At 40.2% G+C, this 18869-nt stretch overlaps 1 protein-coding gene across 12 annotated transcripts in view; it reads right to left on the reverse strand.

Annotated features, from left to right (window-relative positions):
• LOC119660224 (GTP-binding protein RAD) overlaps positions 1 to 18869 on the reverse strand; it is a 41493-nt gene that overhangs the window by 7430 nt on the left and 15194 nt on the right. For all 12 annotated transcript variants that reach the window (XM_038068672.1, XM_038068669.1, XM_038068665.1 and 9 more), the window contains exon 3: positions 824 to 968. In XM_038068672.1, the coding sequence (XP_037924600.1) occupies positions 824 to 968 (145 nt within the window). The remainder of the gene's footprint in view (positions 1 to 823; positions 969 to 18869) is intronic.

An 18869-nucleotide genomic window follows, 5' to 3' on the forward strand; every position in this document is an offset into this window, starting at 1 on the left:
AATGTATCTGAATGCGATTGAGTTCCACTCATTAATAGACCCACAAAATGTATCCGTACGTTTCAGCGATTAAGCGAGTGGGCCATAAAATTTTAATGATTTTGGTAGCCTACAATCCCTTTGAAAATTCCGAAAAGTTATAATATAACAATTTAAAATTGTCCAGAAGTGACGAACATTGAAACGCCAATCAGTATTGGGCATATTTGTATTCGAAAATATGAATACAAATTTATTCGTACGATAATTTTCTATGAATGTGAATACAAATTCTGTTGGATATTTCCAAGTGCGAATACGATTTTTTTATATTGAAATGTTAGTATTCGTCTAGATGGCGAATTTTGTTCGCCTTAGCGATCTGATCATGTTGTACGAACGTATGAAGAAGTCGGACTTAATATCCAATAAGAAAACTGAAAGGCAGGTTGCAGGTGTAGATAAAAAACTATGTACAGATAAACTCCCAAAGATATTTCCAAATCTTAAGAATTGTTTTCCGAAGAGAAGCACTTGAAAGGAAAGTCATAATCTTCTTCTTCTGTGCCTGTGTCCGGTAAATGCTGTGTCTGTATCAGACATCAAACAAAAAAATGTCTGTTTCAGACAAATTCTGCTTCTGTATTAGACAAATGTCGGAGTCTGCCTCACACATCAGACATTAATATGATATTTTTCAAAAGTGGTTTTTGGAACTACTTTGAAAAATGCTCATGATTCAAGTTTATACCTTGTTTTACTAGTTGCCTTGCTTTTTTAACATTTTATAGTGGAAAACCGAATATTTTTTGGGAAGGTGAAAACGATTCATAAAATTCCTTACCATGATGATGTACAGTTCTTCTTTGTGATAATTTTCGCCGTTGCGGAGGTGTTTCTGTTTCACTTAACTTAGGCTCACTTGTACAATGTGATCTAGATTCCTGCAAATTTTGCTGAAAATTTTGTTGTTGAACTTTTCGCCGCACCTGAAAAATAAGAAAAAAACAAACAACTAAACATAATTTTCGAGCAAGATCAGTTACATTCTCTTACATTTTAATAAATATAAAAATTAAAAAAAAAGCGGCAATTGAGTCATTCAATACCCCACAAATGTACAAGGTGCGTACGGTATTTGGGGGACAACTTGAGAGTAAAGCTACTTAGCTTTTACTTTGAACAAAATACTGCAAAATGATTCACAAATTATTTACACAACGTTAAATTATTAAATAAATATAAAATCATTCAATTAAATTTCCATTAGCTGCAATAACCACCTCGATACGGATACGGAAACGATTACATATAAGAATCAAATACTCGTTATTCATATTAAGCATAACGGTATTATTTGCAGCCTGGTATCACGCTCAACTAGGCCTCATACGTAGTGACCCAGCGGATTAAATTCTGGGGAGCTAGGCGGCCATAACTTTGGTGTTATCTAGTCATGGACATTTTCGGCCCAATCTTGTGTTGCCATCGCTTTGTGTGAAGGAGCAGAGTCTTGCTGAAAAATATATGGGCCGTCACCGCGTACACTATTAATCCAGGGTCTGACTATTCTTTCTAAAACTGCATGTCTCTTCATTTCTTGTGTTATTTGAAAAAGCAAAAAAAATAATGGTTTCGGGAAGTTATAGCAACATATATGTATGTCCTCAAATACCGTACGCACCCTGTATATAAGTATCGTTGCTTTAATCTCCTAGTGGCACACAATGTATCAAAGATGCATATATGTCATCGTTGACAGTTCCTGGCAAACACTTTCAACTACCTTCAAGACTTCTTGAGGATCCTTCACTCCTCCCCAAGCCCAGTGCTCTATAAAACGTGATCCTAGGGCCACACAAATGCCCTAATCAAAAGACAAATTGTGAGCTATCCCCTCAATATGTGATCTATCCCCGGCCCCTCCACTTTCTAATTAACGCACAACACCTCACACAATGCAACGCCTCCCCGTCTGATCTACATGACATAGCATAATGAGCTCCACTGCGTGGTATAGCCGACGGTAACCTATCTACTGCTTCTTCTGCCTTCTGTTAAATACATTTTCGGGTATCTTAAAACTCCATTCGAAAATATGTCAAGTCAGAGGACTCCAATCATACGACACATAGACGGAATCTTGGGAGCTTCCGAGTAATAACGACGGCCAGTTGTTTTATGCTGCTCATATACAACAAGACAGAAAAAACATTGGTGTGGAACGGTTTTAAAGAAATATCTATAGTGAGTTAACCGCGTTTTCAAAGGTCTCACAGTCAGCAAAAATAATACTACTCGGATAGTTGAACTAGAAAACGTCCTAAGTAGATAAGAGAAGTGAAAAAATCCATCAAACTGACAACCTTTTCATATTCTAACATAACATGTAGGATTTTCTTTTAAAACATTGAAAAATCTCTGTGCATTAGAAATACATATTTTTAGGGAAGAGATCCGTACTTCACTAAATTTTGGGATTAAGGAGTTAGTTTCTTTTAATTGCGTCAATATGGTGTTCTCCCCTTCCTCTAAAAAAAAAGAGTATATGCAATTGAATCAATAACTAATGGAAGTTAAGATGGGGTGTTTATGCTCCCAATCAAGTCTCTCCAATGATGCGTCCCAAAAAAATGGTAAATATTCATGCTGGATGATTCTCTGACAGTCTTTTTTGGAGTCCAATGAATAAACATCAACTATTTCACATCTAAAACCTGCTCTTCATCAGTTACAAGAGAGCTTTGAATGGAGTCAACAAAGAGGATATCTGGAATGCTCTACGCAGGAAGGGGATTTCGAAGTAACTAATAGTTTGTTTAAGGGGGGTCGTAAGTCCGCCTCCACTTAATGTCTGACCGGACCAAGTGGGAAGCAATATACTTTCCCTTTTTTTATTCCACAGACCCCTCGTTCAGGGCTTAGCACCCAAAACTTCAAAAATATTAGCAAAAACGGCTTTACGGTTTCTTACTAGGGCAAAGACAAATCGTCAGACGCTGCCTTACCTCTGCTCTAGGAGCAGCGTGACCAAAGCGGCTCATAGATATTGAATTCTCCTTTATATAATTCGCAGAACACAACATAACTGCGAATTATATTGAGCGTAAATCCGCACCCATGGTAAGAAACGCCTAATACTTTTCAAGTTTTGGGTGCTAAGTCCTCAACGGGGGGTTCGTGCACTAAAAAAGAGAGAGTAAGTTGCTTCCCATTTGGTCCGGTTCGACATTAAACGGAAGCGAACTTAGGACCCCTCTATCCTTAAACAAAATATAGCTTTGCCAAGCTTTGGCCCAAAGCAAAGGCGGATTTACGGTCAATACATTTCGCAATCATGTCGTGTACTGCAAATTATATAATGCTGCATTCAACATGTGCGAACCGGTACGGTCACACTGCTCCCAGGTGAGGCAGCGTCTGACGATTTGCCTCTGCCCTAAGAAGAAGAAACCGTAAAAACGTCTTCGCTAATATTTTTGGAGTTTTAGGTGCTAAACCCTAAACGACCTGTCCGTGGACTAAAATAAAGAGGGAGTCAGTTGCTTCCCAGTGTAGAGGTGAGGCAGCGTCTGTCGACTTGCCTCTGCTCTGGTGAGAAACCGTAAAGCCGTTTTCACGACAACGGTAATAGGCAGGTTTGGTTGATGCGCTATACCCCACATAGGAGTTTATGGCAACCATATACCTTGGAACGTCTAATTTCTGTTCAGGGTAGATCAACTACGATAGCTTCTGCGCTTTAAAAAACGACATGCATTTTGTATGTCAGATTATTCACTTGAATATGATACACATATTCTGCATATAATGGAGCGCAGGGAGTAATAAATTTACGAAACTAACAATTTCGAATTATTATTTTCAGCATACTTCATAATATCATGCGCTATAAGAAGGCCTATATTACTGTAACGATATTATTAACTATATTTCAGTAGATTTCATTATAGAGTGATATTTTGAAACCTAGATATAATATAGAAGCATCATCTATGGACAACCATTCTTCTTCTTTTTCTTCAGGCTTTGTCCCATTCACAAGCGAGGTCGACTCGTCGTGATCGGTTTCGCCATTTGGCTCTATCAAATGCCTCATCTGGATTCAATCTCGAGGCTTTTAAATCCCCATCCAGCGTATCAAGCCACCGTTGTTTCGGCCTGCCTTTTGGTCGTTTACCATCGACTTCGATGATCAGACCAATCTTGGCAAGTGAATTCTTATTAGCGCGAATTGCGTGATCATACCATCGAAGATGCCTCTCTTCATCTATGGACAACCATTGATGATCGAAATATCTATATGGTATTATAAAACGATCATCTGGGCGAGAGTTACAGCGATATCGATTGTTTGATTTCCATTTATTTTTATTCAATTTCTAAAATGTACTAATAAATTTTTGTTAACTTTCGAGGTACACATAGACTTCATATAAACGGACCATCTAAATTTTTTTAGATTTTCGATTCATCGCCGCTTCCCCACTTTTACAACCAATTCGGCATTTCTTGCTAAGTGCTAATGGACACATTTTAGGACATCTTTTTGCACGTAAACGTAACTGGAGGTTTATTATTTTAACATTTTCACAAAAAATATATAGATAAACTTGCATAAAACGGATAATAAGTCAATATGAAGGTGAGTTTATGCCAGCACGAACTGTAACAATTAAAATATTTTCAATGAAGTAATTGTTTCAAATTCGACCCTAGTATATTATGCGCAATAACACTAAACTTTAACTTAGAGAATTATTACGAATACGAAATCTCCAGTCAAAATTCAGGGAGTCAAACCAGCTTTCTTATTGACTCAGCCTGAAGAGCACTCGTCATACTGAGTAAAGTGATTTTAAAATTGTGATTTCTCAGAAATGAATATGTTGATCATTTACGATTTATTTTGATTTTTATACAGAGGGTTGTATTTAAAACAAGAGGATTGAGGGTTGTTTAAGAGGACATTTTATAGTCAGCATTCTTTTACATTTTTTTGTATCTACTAATTCGATTGAACATAGTCTCAAGGCGGAACTTGCAATAGTTTTTTTCTTAATTTTTTTTCTTGTTTTCTTTTAATTGATTTTAATAATTTATTTATCACAATGATCACAACACTCACCACTATGGCTTGAACTAAGATCTCCGAGATTCGTTGATAATAAATCCGTTTTTTTAATGTTTTAGGTAAAAAATTTAGAGCAATTTTGAAATTTAATTTTTTAAAAGCTGCCAAAATTCGATCCACTTCCATAAATTCTAGGTAGGGCCATAACTACATGCGTTCTTAATCAAATTGCATTTACAATTCATCTTCACGTTCACGGTTTGGTCAAAAACCAACCTGGATTACGTCTCAAAAAAGGACAATTTCATCATCAAATACAACACTGTGTATAACAACAATATCAACCGAATACATTTTTTAATTAGATCTTTATCTCCTACAAAATCCAAATCAATATGTTATTTCATTTCTGAGAAATCACAATTTAACTTAGTAGCCTGGACTATTCCAACAATAAATTAACAAATATGTATAAGAGGAAATTCATGATCCAAACGAGAATGCAGAATTTGACGTCAATAGTTTCATTTACCTAGAACCAGTCATGATAACAAAGGGAACGGTCAGCAAACATAACAAGCTATTCGCTCCAGGAATGCACGCAGAAAAAAAAGATTTGGTATCTATAAATTGAATTTTTTATTTGTCCCGTGCTCCTATCCAGACGCAAAATTTGCGTTTCCACACAAACTTCTGAAAATGCAAGGATATATTTGCGCACGAAATCTAATGGCCAAAAGACGGCGATAAAAGCCTATTAAGCAAATCGAGCAACCAAAGCAGTACAATCGAAATGGCCACTGAGACCTTATTAGGATTCGGCAACCTAGAGAACCAAATCACAAATCGACATTGTTGGTAGAAGACTACAACCTATTAGATAAAAAACTGCTTCCATTTTAATTTTTCAAAAATTTCAATCTATGGCTTCATTCTCGATTCTCGTTCGAGAGGGAGGTCGGCTCACCAAGATGGATTTCGGCAATTTGGGTTGTTTACTATGGACTTCCATGCTCAGACTTATCTCAGCTAGTGAGTCATCATCAGCGCAGGTAATGTATTATAGAAAGGCTTTTCTGGCCAATTCCCCATAATGGCTGCTGCACCATATTGATCACGAATGTCCTCATTTCAAAAGTGATCATAAAGTTATGCTGCTGACCCAGTACTATATTGTCATCTTCATAGTCACGAAAGGGCATTCATTGTCTTCGGTTTCCAGCCGGCATTCAGAATCATAGAGCGCTCTTGACACCACACCATCGAGTTTTTGCAAAATCAAGTTCTGTGGATTTCATGGTTTGGACTAGTTTATTTACGATCTGGCATCAAGAACCGTGTCGAATGTGGTGAATAACTTAAGATTTTCCCGAGTGGTATAATCTTCCATTAACGATATTCAATGCATTTAATAGGCCAACTTATTCTGGGACCTGCCATCAGAACACATCAAATAGCACTTAGCATTGTGAAACAACCCCATTTTTTTTCATTCATCTGTTTTTATGATCTATTAGAATTAGTAAAATAGTTGTAGCAAAGCAAGGACTCACTAATAATAAGCGATGGAATTATTGTGGTAAAATAAAACTACACATCAAACAGACAGCAAAAGTTAGCGACGAGGATCATGTGTGAAGCAGCAATAGAGAGGTACCACTTCACTTTCAGAAGGCGATCGGAACAATATAACCATTTTGACTCATGTCGTATAAAACATCCACCACCTGCAGTGTATATGGTCTTACATTTCAGCTGATGTGGCCTTATTTAACCCCTAAGAAGGGGTCAAAGATATGAGGCCTATCTCTTTTCTTTCCAATATTGGAAAAATTTTCGAACGTATCCTACTAAGTCACCTCAATAGACACTATTCCACTATAATTTTACTTAATCAATTCGGCATCGAAAACCTCAGATCCACCGAGCAGGCAATCCTGTGCCTGCAAGACCATATCCTCAATCAACTGGAAAACAGGCATTGCGCCCTAGACCTCGAAAAGGCATTTGATTCAGTTTGGAAAGAGGGATTGCTCTAGAAACTAATTCAGTCCAATTGCCCCCTCCCCTTATTCAGAATCCTCGCAGACTTCATCTCCAACAGAACACGTGCGCTTCGATGGACTTCGCTCCACCGAGTTCCTGGTAAACTCAGAAGTCCCTCAGGGATCTATTCTAGGCCCCAGACTTTTTAACATCTTCCTCCACAATACTCTCCTCCTTCCGTAAACTTATCCTCCACGACAACGGCAACTCAGGCAGGCCTTTCCCCCAACGACAATGGTCCTCCCGCGTCAGGATGGATCCTCTTCGCTATTGCCAATGCTTCTAAGGCCTCAGCTGCCTTAAAAGATCTCCTCTCATCCCGGGCCCTGTTCCCTGCCACCAAAACCCTTTTATACAAAACTCTTATTCGTCCAATCCCGACCTACGGTTTCCCCACATCGGCTACCATGTCACCGAACGTAGCAGAAGCCTTCCAACGCTCTGAAAGGACGATACTCAGGAAATACACGGCCAAATACAGAAGGCCAAACCAAAAATTTCACCAAAACTCTCTTCTATAGGACCTTTCCGGGGTTTTCCCCATAATTCCGAACATGATCAAATTGTCGCGCATCAGACTGAAAAGGTGACTGTCCCGCCCTAACCCGCTGATAAAAAATCTCGCTAAACGCAATGCATTGTTACACGAGCAGAGGTACTACGTGTCAGGGCTGGCTCTCCTCTCGGACAGTGATTCTCCTCTCAACCATCACCTCTCCCCTCCATCCTTCATCCCCTCCTTTTATCAAAGTTCCTCCCCGGACTTTCACAGAGGTTAACCGCGTAAGTCCAATGTTCCGGCAGTCAATCCCCGCGTAGGTGTAGATCACCTTTCATTATTTTTCTTTACTTAGTCCAGATTAAAACAAGAGACATTAATTAGCCTGTAGAATATGTAATATCTGCAAGCAATAACTTCTTCCCTAAATTAAAGTCCCTCCTTCTACAAATTAGGCTCCACAATACATGCCCCGCAATCCGACAGTCCTTTTCATCCCTCCCGATTTGGGTCACTGTCTTAGCACAGGTCCAAATCGAGTAAAAGGTAGCCCTTTCTCAATAAATTAATCTGAAATCTGAAATCTCTGGCCTTATTTAATCAATGTTAGCATTAAGTAAGAATTTTGTTTTGTAATCGTAATCATTCGAGTTCGAACCTTTGGAGCGAATAGAAGTGTTTATCAGTGGTTGTGAAAATTCTAGTATATTTAATAACATTTTTATTTGTCGTTCTCTTTTTCTTCTGATCGCATTATCCATAATAAAAGAAATTAAAGTGAGTGCGTTAGGAAGTGCACGGAAAAGATCGTATAGGGACGTTTCCCCTGTAGACATGTTTGTTAGGGACCGACTGAAAGCGGAACTTCCGGCAAATATGTCGACCACCAATAGGTTTCAGCCTTTGGCTACCCTGATGGACGATGAAGTGGACGCTTCAGCAGCACCTGAAATGGTGAAAATAATTACCAAGTCGGGAAACCGAAACCTAGACGTTTCAGGTATGAAAGATTTGGTATATTTCTTTTATAAAGAGATCTGAGTGTGCATTTGTCCCATTAGTATGTAGCACACAATATATGCATGTATTATGTGAAAATATCCACTTTCAAGTGATATTGGCATTCAAAGTCTTGAATTTGCACAGAAGTGACAGTTTTGACCTAGTATAGCTTTGTTAGTAATAGTCCGATTTTAACCAAATTTGGCAAGATCATGCTATATGCTGTAGCTTACATTGCTACGAAATTTCGTAATTATAGGGTGAACTTAAGGGGGTTTTCCTGTCAATTATTAAAAATTATAGTAACGTACTATTATTAACTTTATTTGAACAGATATCGGTATGGAGGGTATTTCGGAGCCTACGCACCATATAGTGGCAGCCTCTTGATTTTTTTCAGCTTTTTGGTAGGGTTGTTTCTGAGAATGGGTGCGTTAAAGATATGATCACTTGCAACTCCCCGCACTCCCCACCTTTCCAACAAATGTCAAAACTAAGACCGGCTTCGAAAAGTACTATCCTTTAATTTAACTATATTTGATGGAAAAAAAATTTAGGCCCCCCTTTTGAATGTATGAGGACCCCCCTTAAATTCGACGTAAGAGGATGTAACTCACTGTATGCGTGAGCGTTAACAGTTCCCACCAAATTTCGTGTCAATCGCTATAAACGTCTCCGAGAAAAATTCGTGCGATGGACAGACAGACAGACAGTAAACCGATTTTAATAACGGTTTGTTTTACGCAAAACCTAAAAAATTTGCATATACCCAAATCGAGGAGCAACACGCCCTATTCTGATGTACGGCCTAATCAGCAATTGCTAGTAAAATAAAGCAACTTTCCGCGACTTCATAACCATTCATCGATACAAACGAATCTGCTAAAACAACAAGCTATGTATAGCAAGTTGCAGGTAACTCTATATAAATTAACCAGCGGGGACTTTTCAGCCATGACCTGAACCGGGAGCTTTTCTCACCTGAGGAACTAACCCAAATTCAAGGGGAAACTAGTTAGAGGGCTGAAACAATACAAACGAAAGCTGATCAGCTGAATGTTCTATTTGAGATAAAAATTAAGTTTTTATAAAAATGATTAATAATAGTTTAAAGTTGCTTACATGCTCAAAGTATCCAAAATAAAACAATTGAATTATTCGATTTTTTAGAAAACATAGCGTTATTCGTTTCCCTGACACTAAAATAATAGAGTCAATTGGGATTAAAATCGAGAGCATTAATACTACCGTTATCGTGGTTTATTTCCCAGGAACTAAATTAAATCGGCAAAAATTCAAATTAGACTTAAAATTATTACCAGCAAGCGAAAATTTTGCTTGGTGGGGACCTGAATGATGATTTGCCCATCCCCTGCATTTTCCAAAAAACAAAATTATCCTTCAAAGACACAAATTGACAAGAATTTCGAAGACACCTTGACGAGGCTATCACTTTGAGTAATTTAAGTCCTCAGAACCTTGCCGAAACTAAACAGATATGTAGGTAATATGGTAGCAACATACAACATATACAGACAGTATTACTCAAGTTCTTCGAAAAGCCACACCCAAAGTTTGCGAAGATCAGAGATCATGTTTCTTTAAGTGGGACACGAAGCATTATTTGTGAGCGAAATAAATTGCAGTGGCAAAGAAATCGAGAGGCGACAAGAGTAGAATAAATAAGTTGTGTTGCGAAATCAATAAAAGGATATCAACGCAGAGGAACTCCAAATGGAACGAAATGATTGCCAGTTTAGAAAAAGGTTCAGCCAAATTCTGGAGGCTACATAGACTCTCCAAGCGGAAGAGGTTAACTCAAATACCTCCTTTGCTCAACAGAAATAATAGCTTGTGTTACTCTGATATTGAGAAACCTTAACTGTTTGCAGATACCTTTATGGAAACTCATACATTGATTACCAGCTGGATCTCTTCAATCAATGAAATGATTGTCCAACAAATCATTCCAAATCTACCAACAAATTTTGAGATTAACGATTGTCGTCTCGGTGAGCCTAGAAAAATAATGACTATAATTAAAAGCTTGAAAAGTATAATACAATAATATATTTAAACTTTATTTTTAACTCCTGCTTAAAACTATCACATTTTCCAACTGCGCGGAAAGAAGTAATTCCTATAGCAAAGCCATCGAAAAAAGCTAATTGCCCAAAAAATTATCGACCTATTAGTTTGCTTCCTACTAACAAAATATTTGAAAAAGTAATACTGGCTAGGATGAATAGATGCGTCGATATTAAAGACATCATACCGCATTTTCAGTTTGGGATCACTATCCCACGTCATCAGGGAGGAAGGGGGGTACTTGATTTAAAAACGTTGCACTAAAATCAAGTGCATTCTCTTCGTGAGTTTTTCTATGAGAAACAAACCTCTAGCCAAATACATCAGGCTACCGTCATGGCAGATAATAAATTATCTCCTTTGAACTTGAGAAGCAGAGAATGGGATCCCATGTCGAATGGTACTTCAGTCCAACAGAAGATCGACATGTGGAAAGAGAAACCCATTCATGGAGGTCATATCAAAAATTTGTTGTTGTCAGGCATTGACATCGAAGCCTCCAACAAATGGTTGACAAATGGTGTACTTTTCTATGAGACCGAAGCATTCCTAACTTCAATTCAGGATGCTTCGCTCCCAACAAAAAATTATAAACGGTACATTCTTCACGACTCCTCAATCACCAACTCCAGTTGTAGGTTATGCAACTGTGAAGAGGAGACCATCCAGCACATAACATCTGCGTGCAGGATGTTGAGCAGTACCGAGTACACCAATCGTCATAACTCCGTCTGCAAGATTCTCCATCAAAACCTTGCGTTGAAGTATAACTTAGTGGCAACCTACCACCCTTACTATAAGTATACTCCGCAGAGAATCTTGGAAAATGATCGGGTCAAACTACTGTGGGATCACCCTATTGCCACTGACCACAGTGTTAATCATAACAGACCCGATCTAGTTCTGCTTCTGAAGGAAGAACAGGCGTGCTTTATAATCGATGTAGCCGTACCGTTGGACCGGAACACTGTTGAAAAACAGCACGAAAAAATCCAGAACTACGGCCCCTTGGCAGACAATATGAAGCAGACTTGGAGACCACAAAAGATCGAAATAGTCCCAGTAGTCATTTCAGCGACGGGATTAGTCCCGCAGAACTTACATAAAGCGCTGAAAACGCTCGATCTTAGGGCCGGACTATACATGGAGATGCAAAAAGCGGTTATCCTTGCAACCTGTGCTATAGTCCAAAGAGTCCTGTCCGGTAATAATCTGACCTAATGGGTTTCAGCCTTGATCCGCACTGTTTTCGATATAAGATCCATGTCTCTGTAGTGTAGAACCTCCGCATCATTGGCTGAAGTGTTTGCGACAATCGGGATATAGTAATACATTTTCGCATGGTCGCGCAGACTTTGCGTTAAAACGCATCATCGCTGTGATGCGGGCCTTTGGATGTTGCCTTCAGCCCATCCTTAGGTTGGTCGCCCCTCGGTCCGGTTGGGCGGGAAGAGGGTCCGTGGGCTTTTCTAACTGTAATATATATATATAAAATATATAAATATATGTATCCATTGATTAACAGGAATTCAAAGATGACACCGCAGAATAAAATGCTACTGTACAAAACATCTATGTAACCTACAGTAGCACATGGGGCCCGAGTTCGGTTTCGAGCTGTAGAGTCACAAAACAGACTTCAGATACCACAAAACAAATGCCTTAAAATTATGCTCAAAAAGCCATGGGCCTATTCAACTGGTCGCCTTCATCGTCTAGTAAACTTAGAAAAAATAGGAGCATTGCAAGCAGAAGATAAGTCGAATTTCTTTAAAAGGCTGAATCTTTGGAAAACCCACTAATGAGAACCGTTCTATAATTTTTGCTCGTAGCAAAGATAAATTCCAGGTAGTTATTAAGGTAGGTTAGATTAGACTTAAGATAGTTATAAAGTAGCTAATCTAGGTTTTTGTGAACTTCTCTTGGAGCGTAAATATAAATAATATACATGTAAATTTCTGTATAACTATTAGATTTTAAGAATAAAGTTGAAAAGGTTATAAATCAACCTGAATTTTGGTATGATGATATGTTCTTGTACTTCAAAGAAAATCAATAAAGGTTTGTAATTTAATGTATTTGTAATCAACAAACCAATAACGAATGGATTACCAGAACTAATATACAATCAGCTGATATACTGCTTGTTCAAAGGATCCTGGAATTAAAACTATAAACATCACCATTTTTGCGGACACCCATGATTTTGTAGTTGTCATATATGTTTTATTAAACGAATGTCTCATCTTCCTACCTTTTATAGTGAAAACAGTAAAACGCAAATCGACTATAACCTCATAAAACGCCGGCATTTTTCAACGCCCTATACGATGCTCTATGCAGATGATGTTCTCATAACGTCTCAAATAAATTGATATCGAGCAACTTGTCTAAAACTGGAATAATCACCACACGCAGCACGGTCTCACACTGACTCGGAATTTTCACGACTGACCCCAATGAAACAAGTACTGTTATTATCAATGACAGTGACCTGTCCAAAACAGGTGTAACGAGGAGCTGGACGAGGATGCAGTCCAAAAACACATAATAAAAGTAAGAATCACAAGCTGTTTATTTTCTGTTACGTTTCCATTCATCTGCACGATTTTCCATTCGTACGTAGCTAAGAATACAAAATATTCCGTCATATTTTGCCAAACCCCAAGATTCACATAGGTGTCTATTACCGCATGAGGATGTGTGCATCTAAATTGATGTAACGCATCTTCAGGCATTTCCACTTTACCCCGTGCACAAAAGCATACATATGTATGTTATGTATTTAAATTAAAAACCGCTGGTAATCAGTTACATACATATCTATTATATTGGTTACTACCGGCAGGCTTTGTTAGCATATACATATACATACACATGTCTACCTGGAGTAATTGACACTGAAATGCAAATAACTAACTGGGCTAGATTTCATATAGTTGCATCACTGCGATTTTTTGATTGGATACGTTCTGAGAACAGGACCTGTTTCACTTTTCGGGGCACACACTTTGTGCCCTGCCTGCCTTAGAGTTTGCCTAATATCAGAAAAAAGATAAGTTTGGAAACTTACTAATTGAGACCTTTCATTTGATACCCCACATGCCCATGTTATGTAAAAAAAGTTTACCACTTCCGTTTGTATGTATGGGGAGCCCCCTTAAAATTCAACACAAAATAGCGCCCCTCGCTGCATGTAAAGGGGCACATACACCACATGTTCTCACCAAATTTCGTAACAATCGGTTCAGCCGTTTTTGAGTTAATCGGGTTTGGCAGACAGACAGATGGATAGACGATTGTTGCCTTTTGGTAGTTTAAAGACAATTAAGGGATTCTGCCTTGCTTCGTTAATTGATATTGCATATAGCATCCATGACATAAAAAGCTGTTTTGGAAGCGAAGCTGCCTCCAGACGTTCTCTCTAGTTAGATTGGACGGAGTCATGTTGGGATAGTATGCAAATTGTGTTGGCAAAGAAAAAACGAGAGCAGTAAAGCAAGAAGCAACAGCAGCGGAAGTTGGTATGCTCTTGATGGCTTTAGAAATGTCTTTGCCACAGGCCACAGGTCGTAAAAGAAAGAAATGATTTCAACAGGGTGCGGCAGCATAACTTCGTTTTTCAAAACTCAATAAAAACTATTGTATGCATCGGAAAATATTTATTTATTTTTTATAATGTAGGTACATGTCTAAAGTTTTTATTTACATTGTTTTGAAGATCAAATCTGCTAGGTGACGTCCCCCATTCTCCATACATTGCGTAAACCGATTTCTGGCGTTTGTCATGACTCTTGCTAGCATAGCAGTTGTTATGTTGGCAATTTCTTCTTGGATGTTGGTCTTCAAATCTCGTAGGATTCTTGGACGGTTCACATAAACACAGGATTTCAAAAAACCCCATAGAAAAAAATCACAAGGAGACAGATCGGGAGAGCGTGCCGGCCATTCCAAATCGCCTCTAATTGAGATAAGGCGCTCTGGAAAGTGTTCCCTCAAAACAGCCATCGATGCTCTTGAAGTGTGTGCTGTTGCACTGTCTTGTTGGAACCAAGTGTCCCCCAAATTCAAATTTTCTAGCCGTGGGAAAAAAAAATTCTGTAGCATGTTTACATACCGGTCCGAATTCACTGTCACTGTAAGCTTATTTTCCTCAAAAAACCAGGGACAATAATTCCAGCTGAGGAAATTGCACACCACACTGTGGCTTTGGGTGAATGCAAAGGCTTTTGATGCAATTCTCGAGGGTTGGTGTCAGCCCAGTAGCGCATGCTTTGTTTGTTAACCGACCCACACAAATGAAAATGGGCTTCATCGCTAAAAAAACAATAGCACCCTCGGGAACGACATCAAGAAGAAGCTCACATGCGTTCATCCGAGAATTGAAGTCACGTTCTGAAAGTTCCTGCACTATCGCCATCTTATAGGGATGAAAATGAAGATCATCACGAAGAATTCTTCTCACAGAACGATCGGATAGTCCAAGGGCAGATGCGTGTTTGCGCGCAGAGCGCCGTGGCGATCGCAACATTGACGCTCTCACTGCTTCAATGTTCTCAGGTGATCTAACGGGCCAGTTCTTCGTTTTGTCGCACTTGCTTGCAGTTTGTCTGAATGCAGTGACCCATGTAACAATTGATTTGCGGTCTGGGACGGGAGCCAACGGGGCTAAATTAAAGCGATTCCGAAATGCACGATGTGTTGCAATAACCGAACATCCGCTTGAAAAGTAAACCTCAACGGCAAAGGCACGCTCCTCACTATTCCAACGCATGATGGCGACTGAACCGTGTCGGGACAAAAGTTTACAATATCCCCTCTTGAACGAGACCACTAGCGCTCCGCTATGACATCAACTAACTGAGTGGCGCGCATTTTAAAAAAGGAAGTTATGCTGCCGCACCCTGTATAGTATCACAAACGATTTCACACAGGTCAGCTGAAGTACCTAAGATTGAGATGAGAATGCTAATGCTAACACGCTTGTATAATGTCCACTCGGGGAGTTTCGACAATATAATGATCTATTTGTTCACAGATACATGCTAATAAACCAGTGTTTTTGACCAGTAGGGGCATTTTATCAATATGCGTTATATTGTAGTAATCAGTTGTACATCTACATGGCAAGCAACCTAGACAGCTGCCTAAGATGGCACAAATACGGTTTGAACAATATCTTCAGCAGAAATATTTTTCCACAGTATTTGTTGCAATCTGAAAAAGTGCAAAGTATTCCATATAATTAAGAGTGCGTCGCTATTTTTAAGGATCTACTATTTTCAAAGGGAACGACGATTTAAATGATTGGCTGCGAATAACGTACTTCATTGAAATAAATGCCGCCTTGGTATATGCTCAGGACTACGAAAACTATGCATAGTATACCCAATAAATTAATTTAGAAATAACAAAATACAAGATATAAATAACCATATCGAATACAACATTGCCCACCTTCAAGGGGGCGGTGACATCAGGAGCGAATTGGAATTAGAAACGGTGGTGGAAGACCTCAACACAATCGTCATTGACGCATATGAGGCCAGCTGTCCGGCCAAGACAGTCAAGTCATCAAGGGATGTACCATGGTGGAACAGGAACTTAGCCAGAATGAGAACGGAGGTACGAAAACTCTTTAACCGGGCAAAACGAACCGGGGACTGGCTGAGGTATAAAAATGCACTGACTGCGTATAGCAACGCCATCAGGGAAGCGAAGCGGAAGAGCTTTAGGGAATTCTGTGAAGGGATTGAACAGGTCACAGAAGCAACCAGGCTGTACAAGGCTGTAGCCAAAGTCGGGGGAATATCCTCTGTCTGCTTGAAAAAGGAAGATGGGACATTCACCGAGAATGAGGAGGACAGGGTACACCTGCTTCTCAGAACTCATTTCTCGGGGTCCTACCCCTCGGCGGCAGGCGACAATAATCTGCCTGACACCCCGACAACGAATAAAAGGGAAAGGAAAGAGAGCTGGAAACTAGCAAAAGAGGTATGCTCAGAAGCTAGGCTAAGATGGGCAGTGGGAACTTTCAAACCAAAGAAATCTCCCGGAGCAGATGGCATTTTCCCAGCACTTATCCAGAGAGGCCTAGGAATTATCTTGGAGTCTCTTCTGAGGGTGGTAAGGAGGAGCATAGCACTGGGTTACATACCAAGGGCATGGAGACGGGCAAAAGTGGTCTTTATTCCGAAGGCGGGTAAAAAGGATCCTTTTCACCCTAAATCTTTCAGACCAATCTGCCTAACATCGTTCGTACTCAAAACGGTGGAGAAGGTCATAGACAACTATATTAGAACTAACGTTCTAAAGCGTAGTCCCCTACATCACTGTCAACACGCTTACCGGGCAGGAAGGTCAACTGAAACTGCTATGTATCAGCTGACAGAGGTACTACGGGACGCCATAGAAACAAAAGAAATTGCACTGTGCGCGTTTTTTGATATCGAAGGAGCATTCGACAACACATCGCACACAGAGATACAGGATGCCCTGAGCCGCAAAGGAGTGGGAAACACCCTGGCACTCTGGATGGGCAAAATGCTAGAAAGCAGACAAATAGAGGTACAAACAGGTACAAATTCTATTATCATGAACACCACTCAAGGCTGTTCACAGGGTGGAGTACTATCGCCGCTGATGTGGAATATGGTAGTGGATGAACTCCTGGACGTGTTAACTAATACTGGAATACAAGTCCAGGGCTACGCGGACGACATTGTTCTAATCTGTAGGGGCAAATATGAAGATACCCTATGTGATAGAATCCAAACGGGATTAAGGGTTACTAGTGCCTGGTGCAGGAAGGTGGGACTGCGGATCAACCCAACCAAAACCACCATAGTACCATTCACTAGGAGGCGTAAGCTGGATCACCTGAAAGCCATAACATTACATGATATGGAGGTGAAACGAGAAACAGAGGTCAAATATTAGGGAATCACGCTAGACCAAAAATTACTCTGGAAGACACATGTCGGAAACACTTGTCGAAAAGCCACGAGGGCTCTGATGACTTGCAGATCCATAGCAGGAAAAAAGTGGGGTTGCAGCCCGAAGATACTACTTTGGATATATACTGCAATAGTAAGACCAGTGATTACCTATGGAGCGGTAATCTGGGCACAAAGAACCCAACTCAGCACACAAACCAGGGAATTACATAAGCTCCAAAGGCTGGCTTGCGTGTGTATCAGTGGGGCAATGAGGACATGCCCAACGGCATCCCTGGAGGTCCTTCTGGGATTAACCCCTCTCCATCTGCACATACAGATGCAGGCAAGGAGATCAATATTCAGGATGGCCGGTAGTATGAGTGAGGCGGGGAGCTGCCTAAATCGAAGGAATATTGATATCCTTGCTAGGCGATATCCCGAATTACTGATACCGAGGGACAACATGACAACGAGGTTTCACTTCGATAAGAAGTTTGAAACACGTTGGAGTAACAAGGCAAACTGGGAGAGCGTGGCTGCGACATACGGCTTAAACCAGCAACTGATTACTTGGTACACTGACGGATCCCTCACAGCAGAGGGAGCGGGTGCCGGTGTCATTGGTCCAAGGAAAATGTACTTTGAGCCAGTGGGCAGGTACACTAGCATATTCCAGGCGGAAATTTACGCCATAGACAAATGTGCCTCCTTTAATCTGCAAAGGAACTACAGGGGGCAGAACATAGCTATTCTCACCGATAGCCAAGCAGCGATCAAGGCACTTAGGTCCAACCAGGTGAACTCTAAACTGTTATGGGAATGCCTTGAGAGACTGAATACACTCGGCTCGTCCAACAAGGTCTGGATACTTTGGGTTCCAGGCCATGTTGGGTTGGAAGGCAATGAGGCAGCGGATGAACTAGCCAAGAAGGGAGCAGAGATGCCTTTACACGGGCCAGAACCCTTCTGTGGAATCGGAAACGGTTTCATGGCTATGAATCTAAGAAACGAAGAGAAACGGTTGAGGGAACTATATTGGGCGGGCCTACCAGGGATGGAGCAGTCCAGGGTGCTTATTGGGGGATACGAACCCATGCGCACAAAGGATTGCTTAAACCTCACCAAAAAGAACCTCCGAATCATAGTGGGAATTCTCACTGGTCATTGTCGGCTGAACTATCACCTAGAGAAGCTAGGGATATCTACGGACACTGCCTGCAGGTTCTGTGAGGGGGAGGACAAA

This window comes from Hermetia illucens, chromosome 6 (assembly GCF_905115235.1).
Source record: "Hermetia illucens chromosome 6, iHerIll2.2.curated.20191125, whole genome shotgun sequence".
NCBI classification, from domain to species: domain Eukaryota; kingdom Metazoa; phylum Arthropoda; class Insecta; order Diptera; family Stratiomyidae; genus Hermetia; species Hermetia illucens.